Below are 22,725 nucleotides of genomic sequence, written 5' to 3' on the forward strand. Positions count from 1 at the left end.
GTCCCAGCCCGTAGGAGTACATGCATGCAATGACCAATACTGTATTACCTTCTCTGCCCGGCTTCCCTCCCCTGAACACAGGCCAATTGTGTTCGCACAGACGCCCAACAAAGCCGGCTGCACCATGGTGGATTCGAACCCACAACCTCCGTTGTGGTGGGCAGGGAGAAAGCGAGTTTTTAACAATTTCTCAAAACAGTCCACGACTCAGAGAGAGAGAGAGTACCATTGCAAAGGCTCAATCAACCTTACATTTTAGCCTATATCTTTTGGGCCAGCCACAAGGCCTTGTCAGAAGACCTGGAGATAACATTGTCAAGGGGATGCAGTAAAACATAACATGTAAAAAGGGGCCACCCCATGTAGAGCTTTTTTAAGTGACTCAAATATTTATAAAGTATAGTATAGTATAGTATAGTATAAATCAATACTATATTCAATAGTACAGACTGGCCAGCACTGGCCTCTAGTCTAGTAGGAAAGGGGGGTCCACGCACAGAGGGTGGATTTTTTTTCGCCACCTGTTTTTTCTTAATCCTTAATGATTTCTTGCACCTACCCATTCACAAAAAGAATATTTCAGCTTGGCACCTGGCAGAATCTTAAAATATACCCTTTTTAAGAAAAAACAGGTGGTGAAAAAAATCCACCCCATGCGCGTGGACCCCCCTTTCCTACAAGACTATCTCTATTGAAACTTGTTAGGTGAAAAGAAGGGTGTTTGCAGTACACCCTAGAGACTGTGACAGGGACCACATGGGCAACTGGCATTGACTAAACTGGAAGGAATTTTAATAATAAATACAAATTTTAAATAAAGGTTGGTGAAACATACAAGTTGAGAGTTGTTATTGGTATAAAATATGTTAATATGGTGTAGTGTTGCAGGGGAACCATATACTGTATTTGGATTTTCAAGCTAATATTTTCAGGGAGACAGAATGGAAAGGTTGGGGTCAAACCACTGAAGTGCCTCAATATGAAGCTGTGAAACCCTGGAATCCACTAATTATCTTGTTATCTACCTCTGTTGTTAGCTACCTGTGTTGGGTTACCTGAATTTCTCTTTAGCATCAATAAAGGTCTATGTACAGGTATGTGTGTTGTATTTATTTTATACTACCTTTTCTACCTAAATGGACCTGAACTGTTACAGTATCATTATTAAGAAGCATTGTGCTTTGCATCAGATTGGAATGTTGTCCCGTTTTGGTTGGAAAGTCTTAACTACAGAGTTTTTGAATTACCTTTGGTTTATTGTGACTTTGCATAGAATTCCATCTGAACTTTTTGTATTATTTAATTTCCTGAAATAAACATTTTCTTCAAATTAACTCACCCATCTATGCGTCGGTAGAGTTTCGGTTTGATCAGTGATGTCTCCATGACACCCGAACCCCAAACGATGCTGAACTATGCTACTGTAAGTTGATGGTAAATATATGACTAATACAATTCCGCAGGTCTCATTATTATTTTGATCAAAGATTTTCCATGGACACATTGATGACCCCTGGTAGTTGTACTGTGTAAACATTGGAACTTGACTTAAAAAAATAAAATATGTTGAGCTGCGTGGTATACAGTAGTGGTATACTGTAGGCTGATGTATGTAATGTGCATGAAAGCTCATCCAAACATCATCTGATGTTGGCTCAGAGTTTCCATTTCAGGCGCCACTAAAACATCTTAAATTAACACAACATCTGATCTTTGCTCATATATGACAACAGATGATAGCCATGCTGTTGAACATGTAGTCATGTGTGAAGGTGAGGTATTGTGCAACACTGTCAGCTTTATGGTTTAAAAGAGAATGCACACACAGGTTTATGAATGTTTGAATGCCATATGCAATGTTAGAGTAAAATAGAATAGATAACTCTCTGTGGACATTTCAACAATCCAATTTTCATCAAATGTTGCATAGAGCTGCAATACAGAGATGCCTTAAACAATGCTATAGAGAGATCTCTCTCTGCAGGCTTGCCACACTCGCATGCTGTACTGTACTGTCTGCCCCATGTTGCTGTGGTGATACTGTCATGGTTCTGGGACTTTGTTGCTCTCTGGTGGCCATTTCTTGTCATTATCAGCCTTGTATTTGTATGTTTTGTGCTGTGGTGAACCCTGCTCCCTCACCTGTGCCTCATTTTCACTGTAATTTCCAGAACATGGGGGGTGCTCTCCATTCCGACATGTCTCCATTCCGACAGTGACTTCTTATTGTCTGAGTGGCAACACTTCCATAGAGGTTAGGGATAGGGATAGGGTTAAATGCCGGAAAGCGGAACATTGTTATTTGGTATTTAAAAACACGGGAAACAGTCTTGTTTCCCGTGTAGTCTTCGAGGTCCATGTTGTGTTTGACTCTAGCCAAGACCTACTGTATACAGTATGTCTTGTTCCCTATTGTTTGACTTTTAGGACTCTAGTTTCCTGTGCTTTTGTCTTTCTGCTGAATTACTTGGATTCCCCTTGGATTGCCAGTTGTATCAATAAAGGTCTATGCGTGTTGTGTTTATTTTGTAGGCTACTACATTTTCCTGTCCTATGGACCTGAATTACTGTTTTTTATTTTTTTTACTGTTTTTTATTTACTATTTCTACTGAAATAAACGTTTCTTTGTTTGAATTTCTCAGCTCAAAATACATCTTTGGAAAAATAATATTCCCGATTCGATATGTTTATTCATACTTTGACAAAAAAAAAAAAAAAAAAAAACGTGTACATAGTAGCAGCTGTGTTCGCTATTGTGTTAAAAGAAAAAGTCATAAAACTGTTTCCATAAGTAATTATTAGACTGCCTCACCCTTAACTGCTTCACACATCCCAGATTGAATTGCCTGTGAATGGGTGGAAGACATTGTGGGACAACAATGGAAACAAACAAGTACCAAGGACTTTTTTTGTGTTATCCTTTTGGCTCAAATCTCTGACTGTATACCTGAGCCGTTTACATTTCTCTATAATTAAAGAGGCGGTGCCAAAGTTTTGTACTTTTTCTGTTTTGTACAGTATGTGTCTATGGAGGGGGGGGTGTTGGCTGGCCCTCTTTCAGATGTTGTCATGTAGATCGGTACACAGTATCTCTGTAGCCTTTAAACGAAACGGGTATTTCTTACATTGATGCTCCTACATATTATCATGCAAGCACCAGAAAGTTACTTTCCATCCCTCATATACTGTGTGCACAGTGCACACCCCATAACCCACACACTGCACATCATTTCGGAGCTCATATCTTTGAACGGGTAAGGACTAGTTGTATTTAAGTATTAAATCAATCAATTATCAACCCCCCAAACCACTTAATTCTTGAGTGGCCTACCAAACATCATTATGCTCATACAGTTCGTGTTGTGTATGTGTATTATATTAAATGTTTCATGTTTTATTAAAATAATGCCCAACAAATAATGTAGTACATCAGAGCATAGCTATAGAAAGATAAGAGGGAGTCTTTGTCATAGACCCAAGCTGTCATAAAAACTAAATAATCTAGCATAATAAGGATGCTTAACAACTTAAACCCCATATTAGTATATAGTCCCTCAGAGCTCTATCCTGTTTTCTGTTTTACTCTACATTAAATATCTTCCCTGAAAATAACCGATCTACAAGCTTTCAAAAATATGCGTTGCAATGTGTTGTAAGCCTGTAGATTGGCTATTTTTTAGAAGGTTTTCCCAGAACACGGATGCTGGGGTAAAATAAAAGTACACATAGCTAATAAGTAAGCAATATAACAAAGATGCATACAGATTTGCACAGGGCCCACTTCAAAGGCCCAATTCGCCATTGCCTACTTACTTCATAAAAATGCCCTGGTTGGCAGTAGGTTTTTATGAAGTTATTGTTTTATGATTGCAAATGTGACATCTTAATATGTTGGTCGTGTACAGTAAAGTTTGACCCATTTTATCATTTAGCTTTGTACACTTCCTTGTCGAAATGTAATAAATGAACCCTGAAACCTGATGTCGAACAGATAACTGTCTGTTGAAAATTAACACACATGTATGTTGCTCCAAAGTTGAAAAATGATAACCATTTATGATACTTGTAAATGGTACATGGCATGCTTCCATGAAATCTTTGCTGCCATTGCTCGGTGAAAGTGCTCGGCGTGGATGGACTTTACTTCAGTCAGAGTGAAGTACATGGGGAGAAACCAAACCTGCACAGAGATCAGCCTTGGTAATGTATGTTGAATTATTCTGCCGCTTTAAAGGACGAGTTCACCACATTTCAACTTACATATATTCATATAATTGGTCACCAATGTTCATGCTCACAATTTCTTTCTACTCGTTCTGTGTCTCATATAAGAGGGCTATGGGCAGTTCAGAAACCCGTCTATCAGTAACCTCATCTATGGGCAATCCAAGCTAAACTGCAGGCTGTCTAATCCTGAAAGTTACCATGCTAATGGAAAAAAGTTCTGCCTAACGATGATGTCACTGGTAGATGGGTTTTGCGATAATAAAAAACATAATATATATACAAAAAAAGTAAAAATAAAAAGATCTGCCTAATGGTGTCACGGGTAGACAGGGTTGTTAGGGTTACTTTTAAAAAGGAATCCCCTACAGTTACAAGTTACTTGCAAAGAAAATGTAGTCAGTAACGTAATCTGATTATCACAATTTAAAAAGTAACTACTAGTTACTTTCAGTTACTTTTGGATTACTTTTTAGCAAAACTCTCTTTAATTAAATAAAACAAGTTTTACCATTGATAACTAGACAATGATATTGAGCCTATGAAATTAGGAAAAGGACAACAGAAATGTACTTAAACAAAGTGGCAGTACTTTAAGATGATTTGACTTGATTATTTTATTGTTTGGCGTTATAACTTATTTGTAAAATTGATGAGGGCAAGGGGAGAATGTAATCCACCATGTAACCCCCATCATTCAGATCCGTTACTGTAATCCAGATTACACATTTTAAAATGTAACCTGAGACTTTACAAGTTACCTGTTTTTTGTAATCTGATTACGTAATCCCGTTACATGTAATCCGTTACTTAACAACCCTGCGGGTAGACATCGTGAATATGAGTGAGGACCAATTATATGAAGATATAAGGTCCTTTAGAGATATATAGACTATACAAACTACTGCAATTAATAATTTCATAGATTTCATAGAAGAGGTGTCAAAAGGACCTGTTCTGTCTGCCCTGCTCTGTGAGACTGGTTCCACCTGGGGTTGTTAGCGGCGACTGTTTGCATTAATTGAGAGTGTTGGGTGTTTTATTTGAGTCGCTTATTCAAGTAAAGATTGTGTGGGTTATTTTAGTTACAGTTTTGATTCCTCTGTGAAGGCGAACTTCTGTTCCTGATTATTTTAAGAAAAGTGTGGTTAAGTGTGCTTAACACATTCCCCGCCATTTAACAATACCTTCGTACTCTATGGTGCCTCTGGTCTCCATAGACTTCCATGTAATTCATAGTGCACGGATCATGCACACCCATGCCTAGATAATGCACCACGTGTGTCCACATTGCTCACAGCTTTCAAACAAAAAAATCCGAATGGAAATCCGTTCAGGCATTCATGAGATACAAGCCATTATGTTTTCCTAAAATGTAAACAAAGATGGCTGCCATGTTTGATAGATGGGGTTGGGATGGTGTTTTCCTCTGGTGTTTCAGTCCGAGTGTATCAAAGGGTGCGTTCGGAAATGCGCACCGGACTGCGCGGGCGTTTATCGTGGGCTTGCCCAGGCCATAAATATAACGATTGCATTCACCACGGCTTCGTAACTCGCGCGGTGCTCCGCCGGCCGCGCGGCCCTGGCCCGCTCTTCGCAGCCACTCGCGCCTGCGGCGCTCGGGGGCGAAGAGCAGGACCAAGGTCCGCTGGCCTTCGCGCCGCTTGCAATGTCGTGGACAATAACTGTGACATCTAACCATAAAACGAGCGCTCTACCACACCCGGTGCGCATTTCCGAACGCACCCTTTGATACACTCTGACTGAATCACCAGTAGAAAACACTCTCTCAGATGGGGTTGCTATGGGGGTTAAACATGCAATTTCGCGATTTCTATCATGCCTACTACATTTTTTGGAGTCCAAAAAAATTTTTGAAAAAAAAAAAAAAAAAATGATTTTTGATTTTTTTTCAAAATGGCGGAAATTCTCGGGACTATCGGGCCTGGCAGGGAAAGACATTAAAATAATCTCGGGACTATCGGGCCTGGCATGCAATGAGTTAAACTCTTGGTTTCCTGCATTAAGGGGAACTTGCCTGCCCCTGAGTCATATCCTGACACCAAAAGTGTTTTTTATTTCAGCCTTAAAAGTATACACATTATACATTAAAAGTATAGACATTATTGTATCGATTCCTTTTTCAATTATTCAAATTAACTGATTTTAAATAGATATTTTTTGTATTCCTTACATGGATTAGTCTGATTAACCGTTGCATCTCTATTGGACTTGATGTACAAACAGCATACTATGTAGCAGCCTATGTTATATTATGCATATTGTAATTTGTGATTGTGTGTTCAGTTGAACATTGTGTGTAGATATCTAGATATCACACATCATATGCCCTCATTTAAACTCACCCTTTTGATGACTGTTTTCTTTTTCTCCCAAAATCTATAATTTCATTTTAATTAATTCATTATTTTCTTTTTACAACCAAGTCCGTGCCAAGCAGGAAATACTGTGGTGGTTGAAAGCAAACCGTCTCTGCACAGAGACTGCAACTAGGTTGAAGAGGTTAGGGTTATCATTTCTCGAGCGAGCATTCCTCGGTTCTTGGTTGTACAGGGGCAAGCGTTCAGTTCTTCAGGGCGACGGTACTGGACCTAGAGCGAGCATTCTGCTCCTAATCACTGGGTGAGTGTGTTTGGAAGCGACCGTTCTGGTTACAGTTCGTTTCTTGATGTGTTTGTCATTGAACCCGATGCCAATTTACTTAAGATACAGATACAGATAGCTGTAGATATCCACATCAAAGCCAGAGATTAACTATCTTTCTGAATGGATATGAGTGGCATCATGCTAATTACTGTCTAAAAGAGTGAGCAACAGACTTTCTTTTAGGTATTTGTCAATATTGATCACACCATTTTTTATGTCCCGTTATAGTGTGTCACGGATGAGAAGGAAACTGTCTCGCAGGGTGGAGCGGATGGGCTTCATGCTGGTTGGAGCCGCTGGCGCATTATGCTTGGTCGTCCTTCTTAGACAATACCATCCTACCAACAATGTGGTAATGGGAGAAGTGACAGCAGGTCAGAGGATTAAGGCAGCCAACAAAAGGACCTCCTCTCCACCTTCATGGCCAACCTGCCAGAGGAACACATCCATGGCCAACATTGCCAACGTGACAGCCTTCTCCTCTCTTCCCGCCCGAATCCAAGACTTCATCTACTACCGACATTGCCGTCACTTCCCACTGCTGCTGGATGTCCCTGACAAATGTGGAGGGACGGAACGATCCAAAGACGTCTTCCTCCTGCTTGTCGTTAAGAGCTCTCCAGAGAACTACGAGCGACGAGAGGTCCTGCGTAAGACTTGGGCAGAGGAGAGGTTAGAGAGGGGCAAGCAGATCCGTAGGGTATTCCTCGTGGGAACAACGGGCAGTGGGTTTGAGCGGCAGAGGCTGAATCAGATGCTAGAAGTGGAACAACACGAGCATGGAGACATCTTGCAGTGGGACTTCTATGACTCCTTCATCAACCTCACTCTGAAGCAGGTCCTCTTCCTGGAGTGGATGGACAGGAAGTGTCCTCATGTCCACTTCCTCCTCAACGGGGACGACGACATCTTCGCCAACACAGACAACATGGTGGAGTATCTTTTAAGCATCGGTGACAAGAAGGAGGGCAGCAGCAAGCACCTCTTCGTAGGAAGCCTGAATACAGGCATGATCCCCGTCCGCGATCCGCCATCAAGCAAATACTTTGTCCCTTATCAGTTGCAAGAGTCAGACGTGTACCCTTCATACTGTGGTGGTGGGGGGTTCCTCCTGTCAGGATACACAGCCTCTGTCATATACAACATGTCCAAAAACATAACTCTTCACCCCATCGATGATGTGTACATGGGGATGTGTTTGGGCCAAGCAGGTCTTAAGCCTGCTAACCATGTGGGTGTTAAGACTTTAGGGCTGGCGGTCCCATCAAAAGATATAGATCCATATCACCCCTGCTTTTACAGGGACATTCTGGTGGTACACAGGTTCATGCCACTTCAGATATATGTGATGTGGCACAAGGTACATGACCCTAACATAAAATGTGGGTCCTCTGATTTCACAGTATAAGTCAGGAGTCGGCAAGTACATTTTGCATCGGGACAACTTTTTTCCCAGAACATAATCAACACCCACTTTAAGATGGATGTTGATTTTATGAGTATGATTGGTGTACATACATGCCAAAATGTCCTGCTAAGCGTGGACTTTGTGGAAAAAATGGACAGACATATGTTGCTGGTGTGATTAGTAGAGCCATCCCCTGTGTGTGTGTGTGTGTGTGTGTGTGTGTGTGTGTGTGTGTGTGTGTGTGTGTGTGTGTGTGTGTGTGTGTGTGTTTTATGACATTAATTTATACATTTTCCATGGTTAGGTAACCTGTCTATATTCAATGCAATACTTTATTTCAGACCCAGGGGAGATCCATCACAGTAAAATAACAAAAACAACAAAAAAGAAATAAACAGACAAACCTTCCATAATGATTTTATACTTTGTTTTGTATTAAAAAATAGCAGAACTATGAGCTCAAAACATGTTGCATGTTCTAAGCTTGTAGATCGGCTTTAGTTGACACATTTAGAAAAATATGAAGATTTTTACTTTTTTAAGTATAGTTTGATGCCAACAAATGTGAACATATTTTAATACAGGCCTTTTACTTGTTACAGAGTATTTCTTCCATCCCTGGACCTCAGGAAACAATATCCTGGGTCATGGTTGTTTTATTTAATTTTACCTTTGAGATACAAGATCTCTTTTACCAGGGAGCTCAGTTCAGAGAAGTACCAGTAAATTACCGTACCTAGGTATTATTCTCTCTGATTCGCTTTTGCACCGATGACCGGCGTACTGAACTGAATTATGTTTTGGAATATTTCATTAGTGCAGGGCAACCAGACAATAGTAATTGTCCCACTTTATTCCATCCATCCCTTCCTAGATAAACCTTTTTTTGCTGTGCTTCTCCTCCCACAGTTTTGGTGGCACGCACTTGGGCCATATGTCAAATAGACTGGCTTCATCGGGAATCGATTCCTTGCATTTTGCTAAGAGATATGTTACATAGTGTAATGTATATAAATGTAAAATTAACTTTTCCCAAATATGGAGATGACTGACATCATAGACCATATGAGATTGACACAGTATGTCCATATATGGGCATTTCCGGATATGGGCTTAAACAAGGACGGAATGGTTAGCACCACTCAAATAGGGACAAGGACAGATACAGAGATATTTGCAAGTGTGACCCAAACATAGAGATAAACTGTATAGAACTGTATAGTTTATCTCTATGTTCCTTATTGCTTAAATGATTTATTGCCTGAACTTGGGTTTTAAGGTACCGGAAATGTTGGGCATTCGGAGACGCAAAGGCAACAAACATTGCGTGCATCGAGCAGCTGCATAGAAATTGTGCTTCTGCGGTGTGAGTGTGTTGGTGTGTGTGTGTGTGTGTGTGTGTGTGTGTGTGTGTGTGTGTGTGTGTGTGTGTGTGTGTGTGTGCGAGCGAGTGAGCGAGCGTGAGTACATACTGTACGTGTACTGTCGCTGTGCCTCAACACAACTCTTCTAACTTTTCAGAAAGTGTGTCTGTTTGTGTTTGTGTGTGTGTGCGCAAAAAAAAAAAAAACACGAGAAAAAAAAAAAAAAAAAAAAAAAGAAAACGCAAAAAAAAAGAAAAAGAAAAACGCTGCCAGTAAACTTGAGGTGCTGGGCCAATAAGGAAGCATGTGATTGCTTTATGCCTGAAGGTTTATGACCAAAGGTTTGCTATAAAATAATAAAAAGTCTGATGTCCCGGCTGAATAGTTTTATTTACCTGCCCTATGGACCTACAGTATGATGATAATATAATGCTGTTTTTATGCTGTTATGGTGCATTTTTGTGTTGTGTTTTGTGTTGAAGTATAAGGTTTGAGCCATTTCAGTAGGCCGTTTTGTGTGAACTGTTTGTGTAGCCTACACTACCTTGTCAAAAAAAGGGGGAAAAAAAGAAAAGAAAAACATTATAAACTAGAAAAAGCGCTCCTCGGAGCACAGGTCTACGCCAGGTCAGATATTGTGAACTCCTGGTGGCGCTATAATAGGCAAATGTGAAAAGGGTGCCATGTCTTCTTAGGCCTTTCATGGCAATCGCTCACTGCTCCAGGATTTGAGCCATTTTGTTTAAAAAAAATGTGTTTTGCAAAAATCTACTGCTGGTGGCGCTATAACAAGCCAATCCTGCAAACTTTTGAAGCCAATTTAGATGGAATATGGAGAATCTGACAAATCCATGTTGAACACATGACTATAGAGATACTGTCGACTTATTTGCGTGCTTTTTGGACAAGATCTGTAGATGTACTGTCAAAAAATGTGTTTTGCAAAAATCTGCCTCATGGTGGCGCAAGAAGAGTCCCATGAGAAAAATGTGGGGCAGAGGTTCTGAATTGGCATCCAATGGGGAGTGTGTGCGCACAGTTTGGCAGCGACCGGGGCAACAGTGTGAGAGATTAGCTGGTAACAGACGGACGGACCGGACGGACAGGGGCATCTATGGTCAGTTTTGAACTGCATGTTGAAGATCACATCCAACTGTTGCACAACACCCCACCAATATCTTTCAATCATATGACACGACCATATACAGTGAATATATTCTTCCTCTTCAATATTACCATAGAAAATGCTAATAAAACCCCTTGTAAAATCAATTGTCAGTGCTGTCTGTCTCAATTAATAATAATAATAAATAATAATACACTTTATTTGTATATCACCTTTCATGACAAGAAATGCAGCTTAAAGTGCTTTACAGCTTTTTTCAAACCCAACTCCCTTTGTGGGAGCCAATAAAAGTTGGGGTCTCATTGACTTTACGATACAGGGAAATAATACAAAAAATAAATCTTTAAGTAGAAACGGCCCCCACAAAACTGTGAAAAGTGATGACTCGTCACTAAACCATAGTTTTGTGGGGGCAGTTTTTTGTCCAAGGAATGTTTTTCGTACAAAACAGATGCTTGCATTGGGTTCAGAATCATGAAAAACCCCTAGTTTGACACCTCACATTCTACACATGTTTTTGTATTATTTCCATGTAAAGTAAAGTCAATGAGACCTCAACTTTGATTGGCTCCCACAAAGTTTTCCAAGGGGGCTGCGTTTGAAAAGCTTCAGAGGTGATAGTAGACACCTCTATGAACATATTTGAGAAGAAAGCTATTGGTAAGCATTTAGTTCCCAGATTGGTCAACGACTCGGTTAACTTTCCCTAACTATCAGCAGTACCACAGGCTGACCACCTTCATGCCACACCCCATTGATGAAGAAATTTGTTCAAAAGTATTCGAGACCAAGTAATGAGTGCATAAATTAACATAACCTTTCTGACATTTCTGTATTATAAATCCTTGTCGCATGTAATATTATAATATTTTGAGATATGGATTTTTGATTTTCATGATGCCATAACAATCTAATTTAAAACAAAAAGGTTTTTGAATATTTCACTGCATGCACAATGAATCTAGAATATATGAAAGTTTAAAGATTATAATTATATTACAGAAGAAAATGTACTTTTACACAATATACATATCAGGGTTTCCTGCAGGAAAAAGTCTTGACCAGGGGGGGATCTCGCGCCCGCGCGAAGCACGGGCGCCGAATTTTTTTGATAATTAATTAATTAATTCCAGTAATTAATTCACTTAATTTTTAATATTAATTCTTATTTTTGCCCTCAAAATAATAAGAGAACATTTAGCATTTTTGGCCTAAAGAAGTAAAGAGAAGTGTCTTAATTATTTTCAAGGTATTTGTACTTTACTTGTCTATTTCCAGTTTTCAGTATTTTGATTCCTTCTACTCCACCACAATTTCGGATCCAAATATTGTACCTTTACTCCACTACAAAAACATACATTTTATTTGCATAGACCTGATTGCTTGTTTCTCTCACAAACAAAACATGGCAACGCTGAGCAAAGTTAGACGGTCGGAGTTGGAGATGTGTTTATCTTAACACACAAACACTTGCAAGCAGGCTGGACACACATGCAGCTCAGTAACGTGTGGATATGTGTCGCTGTTGGGAGGAAACGTCGGAAAAGCAGTGTTGATCACCAGCCCAGGAGTTTGTTCTGACTCTTTGAAAACAAAGACACACACGCGCCTCTCTACCTAGCGCTACTCCTGTGCCTGTTTTGGGGGATTGAGAAAACTCACAGCTAAAGACTAGTTTCTCCATAACAGTCACTTCATGTTCGCACAATGAGGCATGTCGCTTTACGGGTTGCATTGCGCGATTTTGAATTAGTTGCAGGCAGTTGAGCGCTCATCGCGTCCGGATGCACGTCTTTTTTTTGCATAATGTGAGCCTGTAGATTAGCGGTTTTCATCACTGAAGTAAAGATAGCAAGAGATTCACAGATTCGCTTTTCCGGGCTCAATAGCTGAGGAACGAAACATTACAAAACCACAAAAAACGTCTCATTCTTATCCTGATTAGCTAGAGAAACAACTACAACTTGATTTCCATCCAAAAAAAACAACCTCCGAGTTTGACAGATTACATGCGTCTCTATGTAAAGCTGAACGGTAGGCGAGCGGCTAGGGACCGTCTACAAAGTGCAACACTGAAAGCGAAAATATTCAATAGCTTTATGATGCAATGTATTACAACCAAATTCACTTCAGACATCAATGGTGTACTTGTGAGTGTACTACAGCAGTTATTTGGGATATTTATATAATTTTTATTTTTCCCCTATTGACTTGAATGGGAAAAGGTGTTTCGAACGAAACACCTGTTTGTAAAGCTCTGGAAAAATTTCCTCAGAATTTGTAAAGCCTACATGTCCAGAGGCCTATGCATATCAAAAACGAATTACACCAGTTTACCTCATGGTGGTGCTATAAAAGCCCACTTTACATTATGGCCTATAATTCTTGAACCGTAGGTTTGTGATTTCAATCGGAATTTGTACAGCCTACATGTCCAGAGGCCTATGCATATCAAAAACGAATTACACCAGTTTGCCTCATGGTGGCGCTATAAAAGCCCACTTTACATTTTGGCCTATAACTCTTGAACCGTAGGCCGTAGAATAAAAATCTCTTTTCCCATGGCTTCCTTGCATAATGACGCAGTAGTTAACATATTATGAAGTGTAGCACCATAAAAATAACAAATTATGAAGTGTAGTACACTGAAAAGCATTGTCACCACTAGAGGGCTCCCCCTGGTCATACTACAGCAATTAGTTTTGTAGAAATGAACTTTCTTGAATTTTGGTGAATTCTTCTCTGCTTTAAAAATCAATAGGGAACAAATTATGAAGTGTAGTACACTGATTATCATTGTCACCACTAGGGGGCTCCCCCTGGTCATACTACAGCAATTAGTTTCGTAGAAATTAACTTTATTGAATTTTGGTGAATTCTTCCCTGCTTTAAAAATCAATAGGGAACAAATTATGAAGTGTAGTACACTGAAAATCATTCTCACCACTAGGGTGAGAATGATTTTCTGTAGTATGACCCCCTGGTCATACTACAGCAATTATTTTGGTAGAAATTAACTTAATTGAATTTTGGTGAATTCTTCTCTGCTTTAAAAATCAATAGGGAACAAATTATGAAGTGTAGTACACTGAAAATCATTCTCACCACTAGGGGGCTCCCCCTGGTCATACTACAGCAATTAGTTTCGTAGAAATTAACTTTCTTGAATTTTGGTGAATTCTTCTGCTTTAAAAATCAATAGGGAACAAATTATGAAGTGTAGTACACTGAAAATCATTCTCACCACTAGGGGGCTCCCCCTGGTCATACTACAGCAATTAGTTTTGTAGAAATTAACTTTCTTGAATTTTGGTGAATTCTTCTCTGCTTTAAAAATCAATAGGGAACAAATTATGAAGTGTAGTACACTGAAAATCATTCTCACCACTAGGGGGCTCCCCCTGGTCATACTACAGCAATTAGTTTAGTAGAAATTTACTTTCTTGAATTTTGGTGAATTCTTCTGCTTTAAAAATCAATAGGGAACAAATTATAAAGTGTAGTACACTGAAAATCATTCTCACCACTAGGGGGCTCCCCCTGGTCATACTACAGCAATTAATTTCGTAGAAATTAACTTTGTTGAATTTTGGTGAATTCTTCTCTGCTGTAAAAATCAATAGGGAAAAAATTATGAAGTGTAGTACAAAGATTATCATTGTCACCACTAGGGGACTCCCCCCTGGTCATACTACAGCAATTAGTTTCGTAGAAATTAACTTTCTTGAATTTTGGTGAATTCTTCTCTGCTGTAAAAATCAATAGGGAAAAAATTATGAAGTGTAGTACAAAGATTATCATTGTCACCACTAGGGGACTCCCCCCTGGTCATACTACAGCAATTAGTTTGGTAGAAATTAACTTTGTTGAATTTTGGTGAATTCTTCTCTGCTGTAAAAATCAATAGGGAAAAAATTATGAAGTGTAGTACAAAGATTATCATTGTCACCACTAGGGGACTCCCCCCTGGTCATTCTACAGCAATTAGTTTGGTAGAAATTAACTTTGTTGAATTTTGGTGAATTCTTCTCTGCTGTAAAAATCAATAGGGAAAAAATTATGAAGTGTAGTACAAAGATTATCATTGTCACCACTAGGGGACTCCCCCCTGGTCATACTACAGCAATTAGTTTGGTAGAAATTAACTTTGTTGAATTTTGGTGAATTCTTCTCTGCTGTAAAAATCAATAGGGAAAAAATTATGAAGTGTAGTACACTGAAAATCATTCTCACCACTAGGGGGCTCCCCCTGGTCATACTACAGCAATTTGTTTTGTAGAAATTAACTTTGTTGAATTTTGGTGAATTCTTCTCTGCTGTAAAAATCAATAGGGAAAAAATTATGAAGTGTAGTACAAAGATTATCATTGTCACCACTAGGGGACTCCCCCCTGGTCATACTACAGCAATTAGTTTGGTAGAAATTAACTTTGTTGAATTTTGGTGAATTCTTCTCTGCTGTAAAAATCAATAGGGAAAAAATTATGAAGTGTAGTACAAAGATTATCATTGTCACCACTAGGGGACTCCCCCCTGGTCATTCTACAGCAATTAGTTTGGTAGAAATTAACTTTGTTGAATTTTGGTGAATTCTTCTCTGCTGTAAAAATCAATAGGGAAAAAATTATGAAGTGTAGTACAAAGATTATCATTGTCACCACTAGGGGACTCCCCCCTGGTCATACTACAGCAATTAGTTTGGTAGAAATTAACTTTGTTGAATTTTGGTGAATTCTTCTCTGCTGTAAAAATCAATAGGGAAAAAATTATGAAGTGTAGTACACTGAAAATCATTCTCACCACTAGGGGGCTCCCCCTGGTCATACTACAGCAATTAGTTTGGTAGAAATTAACTTTCTTGAATTTTGGTGAATTCTTCTCTGCTTTAAAAATCAATAGGGAACAAATTATGAAGTGTAGTACACTGAAAATCATTCTCACCACTAGGGGGCTCCCCCTGGTCATACTACAGCAATTAGTTTGGTAGAAATTAACTTTGTTGAATTTTGGTGAATTCTTCTCTGCTGTAAAAATCAATAGGGAAAAAATTATGAAGTGTAGTACACTGAAAATCATTCTCACCACTAGGGGGCTCCCCCTGGTCATACTACAGCAATTAGTTTGGTAGAAATTAACTTTGTTGAATTATGGTGAATTCTTCTCTGCTGTAAAAATCAATAGGGAAAAAATTATGAAGTGTAGTACAAAGATTATCATTGTCACCACTAAGGGACTCCCCCCTGGTCATACTACAGCAATTAGTTTGGTAGAAATTAACTTTGTTGAATTTTGGTGAATTCTTCTCTGCTGTAAAAATCAATAGGGAACAAATTATGAAGTGTATTACCCTGATTATCATTGTCACCACTAGGGTGCTCCCCCTGGTCATACTACAGCAATTGGTTTGGTAAAAAGTCACTTTCTTGATTTTTGGTTAATTCTTGGCTGAATAAGCTGGCCTGAAAAACATCATTTGGTTTCCTGTTGTCCCTGCATTAAAAGGGAAGACCACCCATTTTCAATATTGAACTACAGTATGTCATTAATATACCTGAGAGGACAGAGAGTTGTGTGGAAATAAAAAAAGAAAGTTCCCCTTCTATGTTGCCTAGAACTGGAGGATTGATTTTGGGGTTTGTATTGCAAATCACAACTTGATGACATCACACATTGTACTTTACAATACAAATCCCCCCAATCAATCATCCAGTTCTAGGCAACACAGAAGAGGGGGAACTTAAAAAAAAAAAATCCACACAACTCTAAGGTATAGTTCAATATTGAAAATGGGTGGTCATCCCCTTTAAAGTGTCAGTAGTTGGCGTTCTGGGCTCTGAATGTACTTGGGTTGCCATGTCTGCTTATAAGCAATTTTTGTCATATATACTAAAATAGTATAGTTGCTTATTGGCTTTACTTTCTAATATTTTTAAACCAGTGTGTGAAGTTGGCCGATGGCCTATAGGCTCCAAAGAACAGCTCAAGATGGGCGTTTTAAGATTTTTATTTCTCCAGCCTCCACCATGCAGTTTTGTAGCAAAATCCCCAAATTCAAAAATAGCAACTTGGCAAAAAATACAAAAAATAGAACTCATGAACAAAAGGCAAAACTCAAGATAAAGGGTCCCTCTCTGCTTGGCACTCAGCATCAGTGCAGGGTTGGATTCGGGGTAAGTCGCGGCGACACTAGGTTCATGTCAAGGGGGTGTACTTGTACATCCAGCTGCCTAACGCTACAGAAAGAGGAGATAGGCTCCTGCCCTATGAGCCTCATGGCTCGGCCCAGTCATATGGGCCTCATGGCAAGGCTTACTTACTATGTCCAGCATCATAAACTGTCCAGGTGAATAGTATCACCGTATTTTGTCTGTTGCATATACTGTCTTTTGCGGACATGTTGTGTAGAGGGCAATTTGTGCTTTTACCTATAACCACCAATTAGTGTAAAACTTTGAATGTAGTATGACCAGGGGGGAGTCCCCTAGTGGTGACAAAGATAATCTTTGTACTACACTTCATAATTCTTTCCCTATTGATTTTTACAGCAGAGAAGAATTCACCAAAATTCAACAAAGTTAATTTCTACCAAACTAATTGCTGTAGTATGACCAGGGGGAGTCCCCTAGTGGTGAGAATGATTTTCAGTGTACTACACTTCATAATTCTTTCCCTATTGATTTTTACAGCAGAGAAGAATTCACCAAAATTCAACAAAGTTAATTTCTACCAAACTAATTGCTGTAGTATGACCAGGGGGAGCCCCCTAGTGGTGAGAATGATTTTCAGTGTACTACACTTCATAATTTTTTCCCTATTGATTTTTACAGCAGAGAAGAATTCACCAAAGTTAATTTCTACCAAACTAATTGCTGTAGTATGACCAGGGGGAGTCCCCTAGTGGTGAGAATGATTTTCAGTGTACTACACTTCATAATTTGTTCCCTATTGATTTTTAAAGCAGAGAAGAATTCACCAAAATTCAATAAAGTTAATTTCTACGAAACTAATTGCTGTAGTATGACCAGGGGGAGCCCCCTAGTGGTGAGAATGATTTTCAGTGTACTACACTTCATAATTTGTTCCCTATTGATTTTTAAAGCAGAGAAGAATTCACCAAAATTCAATAAAGTTAATTTCTACGAAACTAATTGCTGTAGTATGACCAGGGGGAGCCCCCTAGTGGTGAGAATGATTTTCAGTGTACTACACTTCATAATTTGTTCCCTATTGATTTTTAAAGCAGAGAAGAATTCACCAAAATTCAATAAAGTTAATTTCTACGAAACTAATTGCTGTAGTATGACCAGGGGGAGCCCCCTAGTGGTGACAATGATTTTCAGTGTACTACACTTCATAATTTGTTCCCTATTGATTTTTAAAGCAGAGAAGAATTCACCAAAATTCAATAAAGTTGATTTCTACGAAACTAATTGCTGTAGTATGGCCAGGGGGAGCCCCTTAGTGGTGAGAATGATAATCAGTGTACTACACTTCATAATTTGTTCCCTATTGATTTTTAAAGCAGAAGAATTCACCAAAATTCAAGAAAGTTAATTTCTACGAAACTAATTGCTGTAGTATGACCAGGGGGAGCCCCCTAGTGGTGAGAATGATTTTCAGTGTACTACACTTCATAATTTGTTCCCTATTGATTTTTAAAGCAGAGAAGAATTCACCAAAATTCAATAAAGTTAATTTCTACGAAACTAATTGCTGTAGTATGACCAGGGGGAGCCCCCTAGTGGTGAGAATGATTTTCAGTGTACTACACTTCATAATTTGTTCCCTATTGATTTTTAAAGCAGAGAAGAATTCACCAAAATTCAATAAAGTTAATTTCTACCAAACTAATTGCTGTAGTATGACCAGGGGGAGCCCCCTAGTGGTGACAATGATTTTCAGTGTACTACACTTCATAATTTGTTCCCTATTGATTTTTAAAGCAGAGAAGAATTCACCAAAATTCAATAAAGTTAATTTCTACGAAACGAATTGCTTTAGTATGACCAGGGGGAGCTCCCTAGTGGTGACAATGATTTTCAGTGTACTACACTTCATAATTTGTTCCCTATTGACTTTAATTGCAGATAAAAACTCACCAAAATTCAAGAAAGTTAATTTTGCCAAACTAATTGCTGTAGTATGACCAGGGGGAGCACCGTAGTGGTGACAATGATTTTCAGTGTAATACACTTCAGAATTTGTTCCCTATTGACTTTAATTTCAGATAAAAACTCACCAAAATTCAAGAAAGTTAATTTTTGCAAAACTAATTGCTGTAGTATGACCAGGGGGAGGCCCCTAGTGGTGACAATGATTTTCAGTGTACTACACATCATAATTTGTTCCCTATTGATTTTAAATGCAGATAAGAATTCACCAAAATTAAAGAAAGTGATGTTGTACCAAACCAAATGCTGTATTATTATGGGTATTTTTATGGTGCTACACTTCATAATATGTTAACTACTGCGTCATTATGCAAGGAAGCCATGGGAAAAGATATTTCTATTCTACGGCCTACGGTTTAAGAGTTATAGGCCAAAATGTAAAGCGGGCTTTTATCGCGCCACCATGAGGCAAACTGGTGTAATTCGTTTTTGATATGCATAGGCCTCTGGACATGTAGGCTTTACAAATTCTGAGGAAAATTTTCCAGAGCTTTACAAACAGGTGTTTCGTTCGAAACACATTTTCCCATTGAAGTCAATAGGGGAAAAATAATAATTATATAAATATCCCAAATAACTGCTGTAGTACACTCACAAGTACACCATTGATGTGTGAAGTGAATTTGGTTGTAATACATTGCATATTCATAAAGCTATTGAATATTTTCGCTTTCAGTGTTGCACTTTGTAGACGGTCCCTAACCGCTCGCCTAACATTCAGCTGCGCATAGAGAGGCATGTAATGAATCTGTTAAACACGGAGGTTGGTCTGTTAAACTCGGAGGTTGTTTTTTTGGGATGAAAATCGAGTTGTAGTTGTTTCTCTAGCTAACCAGGATAAGAATGAGACGGTTTTTGTGGTTTTGTAATGTTTCGTTCCTGAGCTATTGAGCCTGGAAGCGCGAATCTGTGAATCTCTTGCTATCTTTACTTCAGTGTTTTCATCAAGCTCACACGCCAGCAAGCCTGCACTGCACAACGTTCGTACGGGAGGGACTGGGGGGGAGAGAGAGAGAGAGCGAGAGAGAGAAACGGAACACTATTGCCCCGTTCAAGTAGGCTAAAGAAACATATCCAATGTTAATGCAGGCAGCATGTAGGATCCGCATTTGCAAACTGTTGACTCGCTGGGAGGTGAAGATGATGAAAACTTTTTGTTGTGGTTCTCATCTGGCATCGCGTCCCATCGGACACATAGCGGCACTGTTAGCATGTCGGCTAATAATATAGCTCTCCCTCTCTCTGCAAGTGTGTGTGTGTGTGTGTGTGTGTGTGTCTAATGACGACGACGTGAAGTCTCTTTGCAAAAAAGGGGTATGGTGTATGCTCTGCACGCTGCAGCCATACAGCACAGCACAAAAGAATAAAAAATAACAACTATGTAACACAAATCTATCTGGTGTTAATGTGCGCTGATAGACAGCGCAGCGGGGCAGGATGCATGCACATTCTTGAACACATTCCAGAGCCGTGTCGCCTGCCTGTACGCTTTTAGGAGGAATTTTGCATCATTTTCCCTGGACGTCTGGCCGGGCGGGGGCGATATCAGACCGGGCGGGGCGCCCGGCCTATATAACGGTGGCGGAAACCCTGCATATATATATATATATATATATTTTTTTAAGATGGATCTGTATACCACACCTTGTTACAAACTCACTACTTCAACAACACAACATACACAACCTAATATATGTATGCTTGTGTACGCTGTCACAACTCACCGCCTTCAACCCCAGCAACAACACAACACAGCCTAGTATACACATACTGTACCATGTCATAACTCACTAATTTCAACAATGGGCAACAGACACACTGTAGATTCACATCTACAGTCATGGGGTCCTAATATGACAATAGAACACGAATGACATAGTACACAGTAGAATAGTACACAGTACACAGTACACACAACATAAACACAATAAACATGACTAGTAAGGCGCCTCAGGGCGACATGCGACCTCGTCCTAAAGGGTGAGGTTGCGCCAATTCTTGGCCATCTGGCCAGTGCTGTATATCGGACCAGTTACCCATATATGGAGACCCCTGGTACCCATATATGGAGATCCATGTACTGTATTATGGAGATATGCTGTGAGAGCCCAAACATACTCAGTTATTCGTTATGTGAAAGTCCTATGACGTCTATGGCATCTGACATCATACCCTTTTATGCCCATACATGGAGATCCCTGTCTGTAGAACTAAGCCACACAGATATGGGCTGTCTTGGCCATCTGTCTTGTCCATATATTCATTCTGTTAGTGTGGTACAGTATGTGGCCGATGTGGCCTCCATATATGGGCATTCCCATATGAAGTCCTGTTAGATATGGGCTTAATATTGATGACATCAGGGAACTACATACCGTATATGGAGATAAAAGGAATTCTGTCAGGGTGACATCACAGTGACATCAGAGCATGATGTCAGAGCGACAAACCCATAGAACCACAGTGTCAGGCGTGACAGACAGACAGAGATACACACATAAGGACAAGCTGTGACCGTTCACATACTAATCTGTGACCTATACGGTCGCAATAATAACACTAGAACAACAGCTTGAATTACATTCAAGAAATAGAACACAATATAACAACAATAGAACAGCTTGAATAACAATCACAACATAAAACACAATGAGCAACAACAGCAGCAACAAAGAAAAAGAAAATCTGGTTCCTACCATGAGATGTCTTCTTGGCTTCATCAGTTGTGAGTGATGGCCAGGGTCAAACTTTGAATCCCTCTATCCAGGTCATTCTCGTACAAGCACTCCAGTGGCGTCTCCAGTCACCTCCGTCCTCGCCAGTACTTTCCTCCCCTACATCTTCCTTTAGTACATCCATGTACAGTAGGTAGGTGTGGGATGCCCTTGTGATCAATGCCCATGTCATCAATGCCCATGTGTTGCTCCCAGAGTCGATGGCAGTGACTGGCCAGCCTCATTCTGCTGGCTGCCATCTTCTCCTTCAGCCTCTGTAGCCCTCCATACAGATGTTTGTTGGCACCGTGATCATCCTGGTTGATGTTTAGTGGTGCACATAGCATTCTGGGGTAGCACAAATCCAGAGACTTCTATTCTATATAGGCTGTAGGGTCCAGCCTTCACAGCCGTATAGGAGAACAGATGCTACAGTCGCTGAGGTTGATATGTTGGGGAGGTTGCACGTACGCATACTGTCCATGCCATTCTGAGCCGTCCATACAAGTGATTTTAAGGCCTTACTCTGGTGTGTTGACCCATGAGCCCAGGTATTTAAAGTAAATTACTTATTTCACTGTTTTAAGTGATAAACTTGGCACATACTGTCTCCACTCTGGTCAAGAGCACCTGTGCCTGCTCCACATGCTCAGATAGCAGCCAGGTGTCAGCTGTAAGTCTGGTAAGAGTACAACAGGGAGTCATCTACACTACAGTATGTCATAGTGATGCTTCATTGTCTCCTCCACTGATGGCCTTCCTAAGTACATACTGTAGTTCAGGACTTTAATCAAGAGGAAGGTGGGTGTTCCCCTGCAACTCCTCACTGTTGAAGTCTGGGGTCTTCATTACCTTGGCTCTTGTACTCGTTCACATGGCTCCTATGGTCCAGACTAGGTTGGGAGAGACGCCATAAGCCCTGAGAAAGAAAAGAAAAGAAAGAAAAAGGGTGTTTTATATTGGATAGTTAACAGATATTGAATTATAGAGCTACTTTCTTTCAATAGCTTCTAAAGCAAATAGAGAGAGAGAGAGAGAGAGAGAGAGAGA

At 39.7% G+C, this 22,725-nt stretch overlaps 1 protein-coding gene across 1 annotated transcript; it reads left to right on the forward strand.

Moving 5' to 3' along the window:
* Positions 1-7,130: 7,130 nt before the first annotated feature.
* On the forward strand, positions 7,131-8,300 carry LOC308288289 (N-acetyllactosaminide beta-1,3-N-acetylglucosaminyltransferase 3-like; the record flags this gene model as incomplete). The annotated part of the gene is made up of 1 exon (XM_080729689.1): positions 7,131-8,300. One exon carries the CDS (start codon positions 7,131-7,133, stop codon positions 8,298-8,300), a length of 1,170 nt encoding a protein of 389 aa, XP_080585815.1.
* Positions 8,301-22,725: the final 14,425 nt, after the last annotated feature.

Source organism: Nannobrachium achirus (genome assembly GCF_963921795.1).
Source record: "Nannobrachium achirus genome assembly, chromosome: 1".
Classification (NCBI taxonomy): domain Eukaryota; kingdom Metazoa; phylum Chordata; class Actinopteri; order Myctophiformes; family Myctophidae; genus Nannobrachium; species Nannobrachium achirus.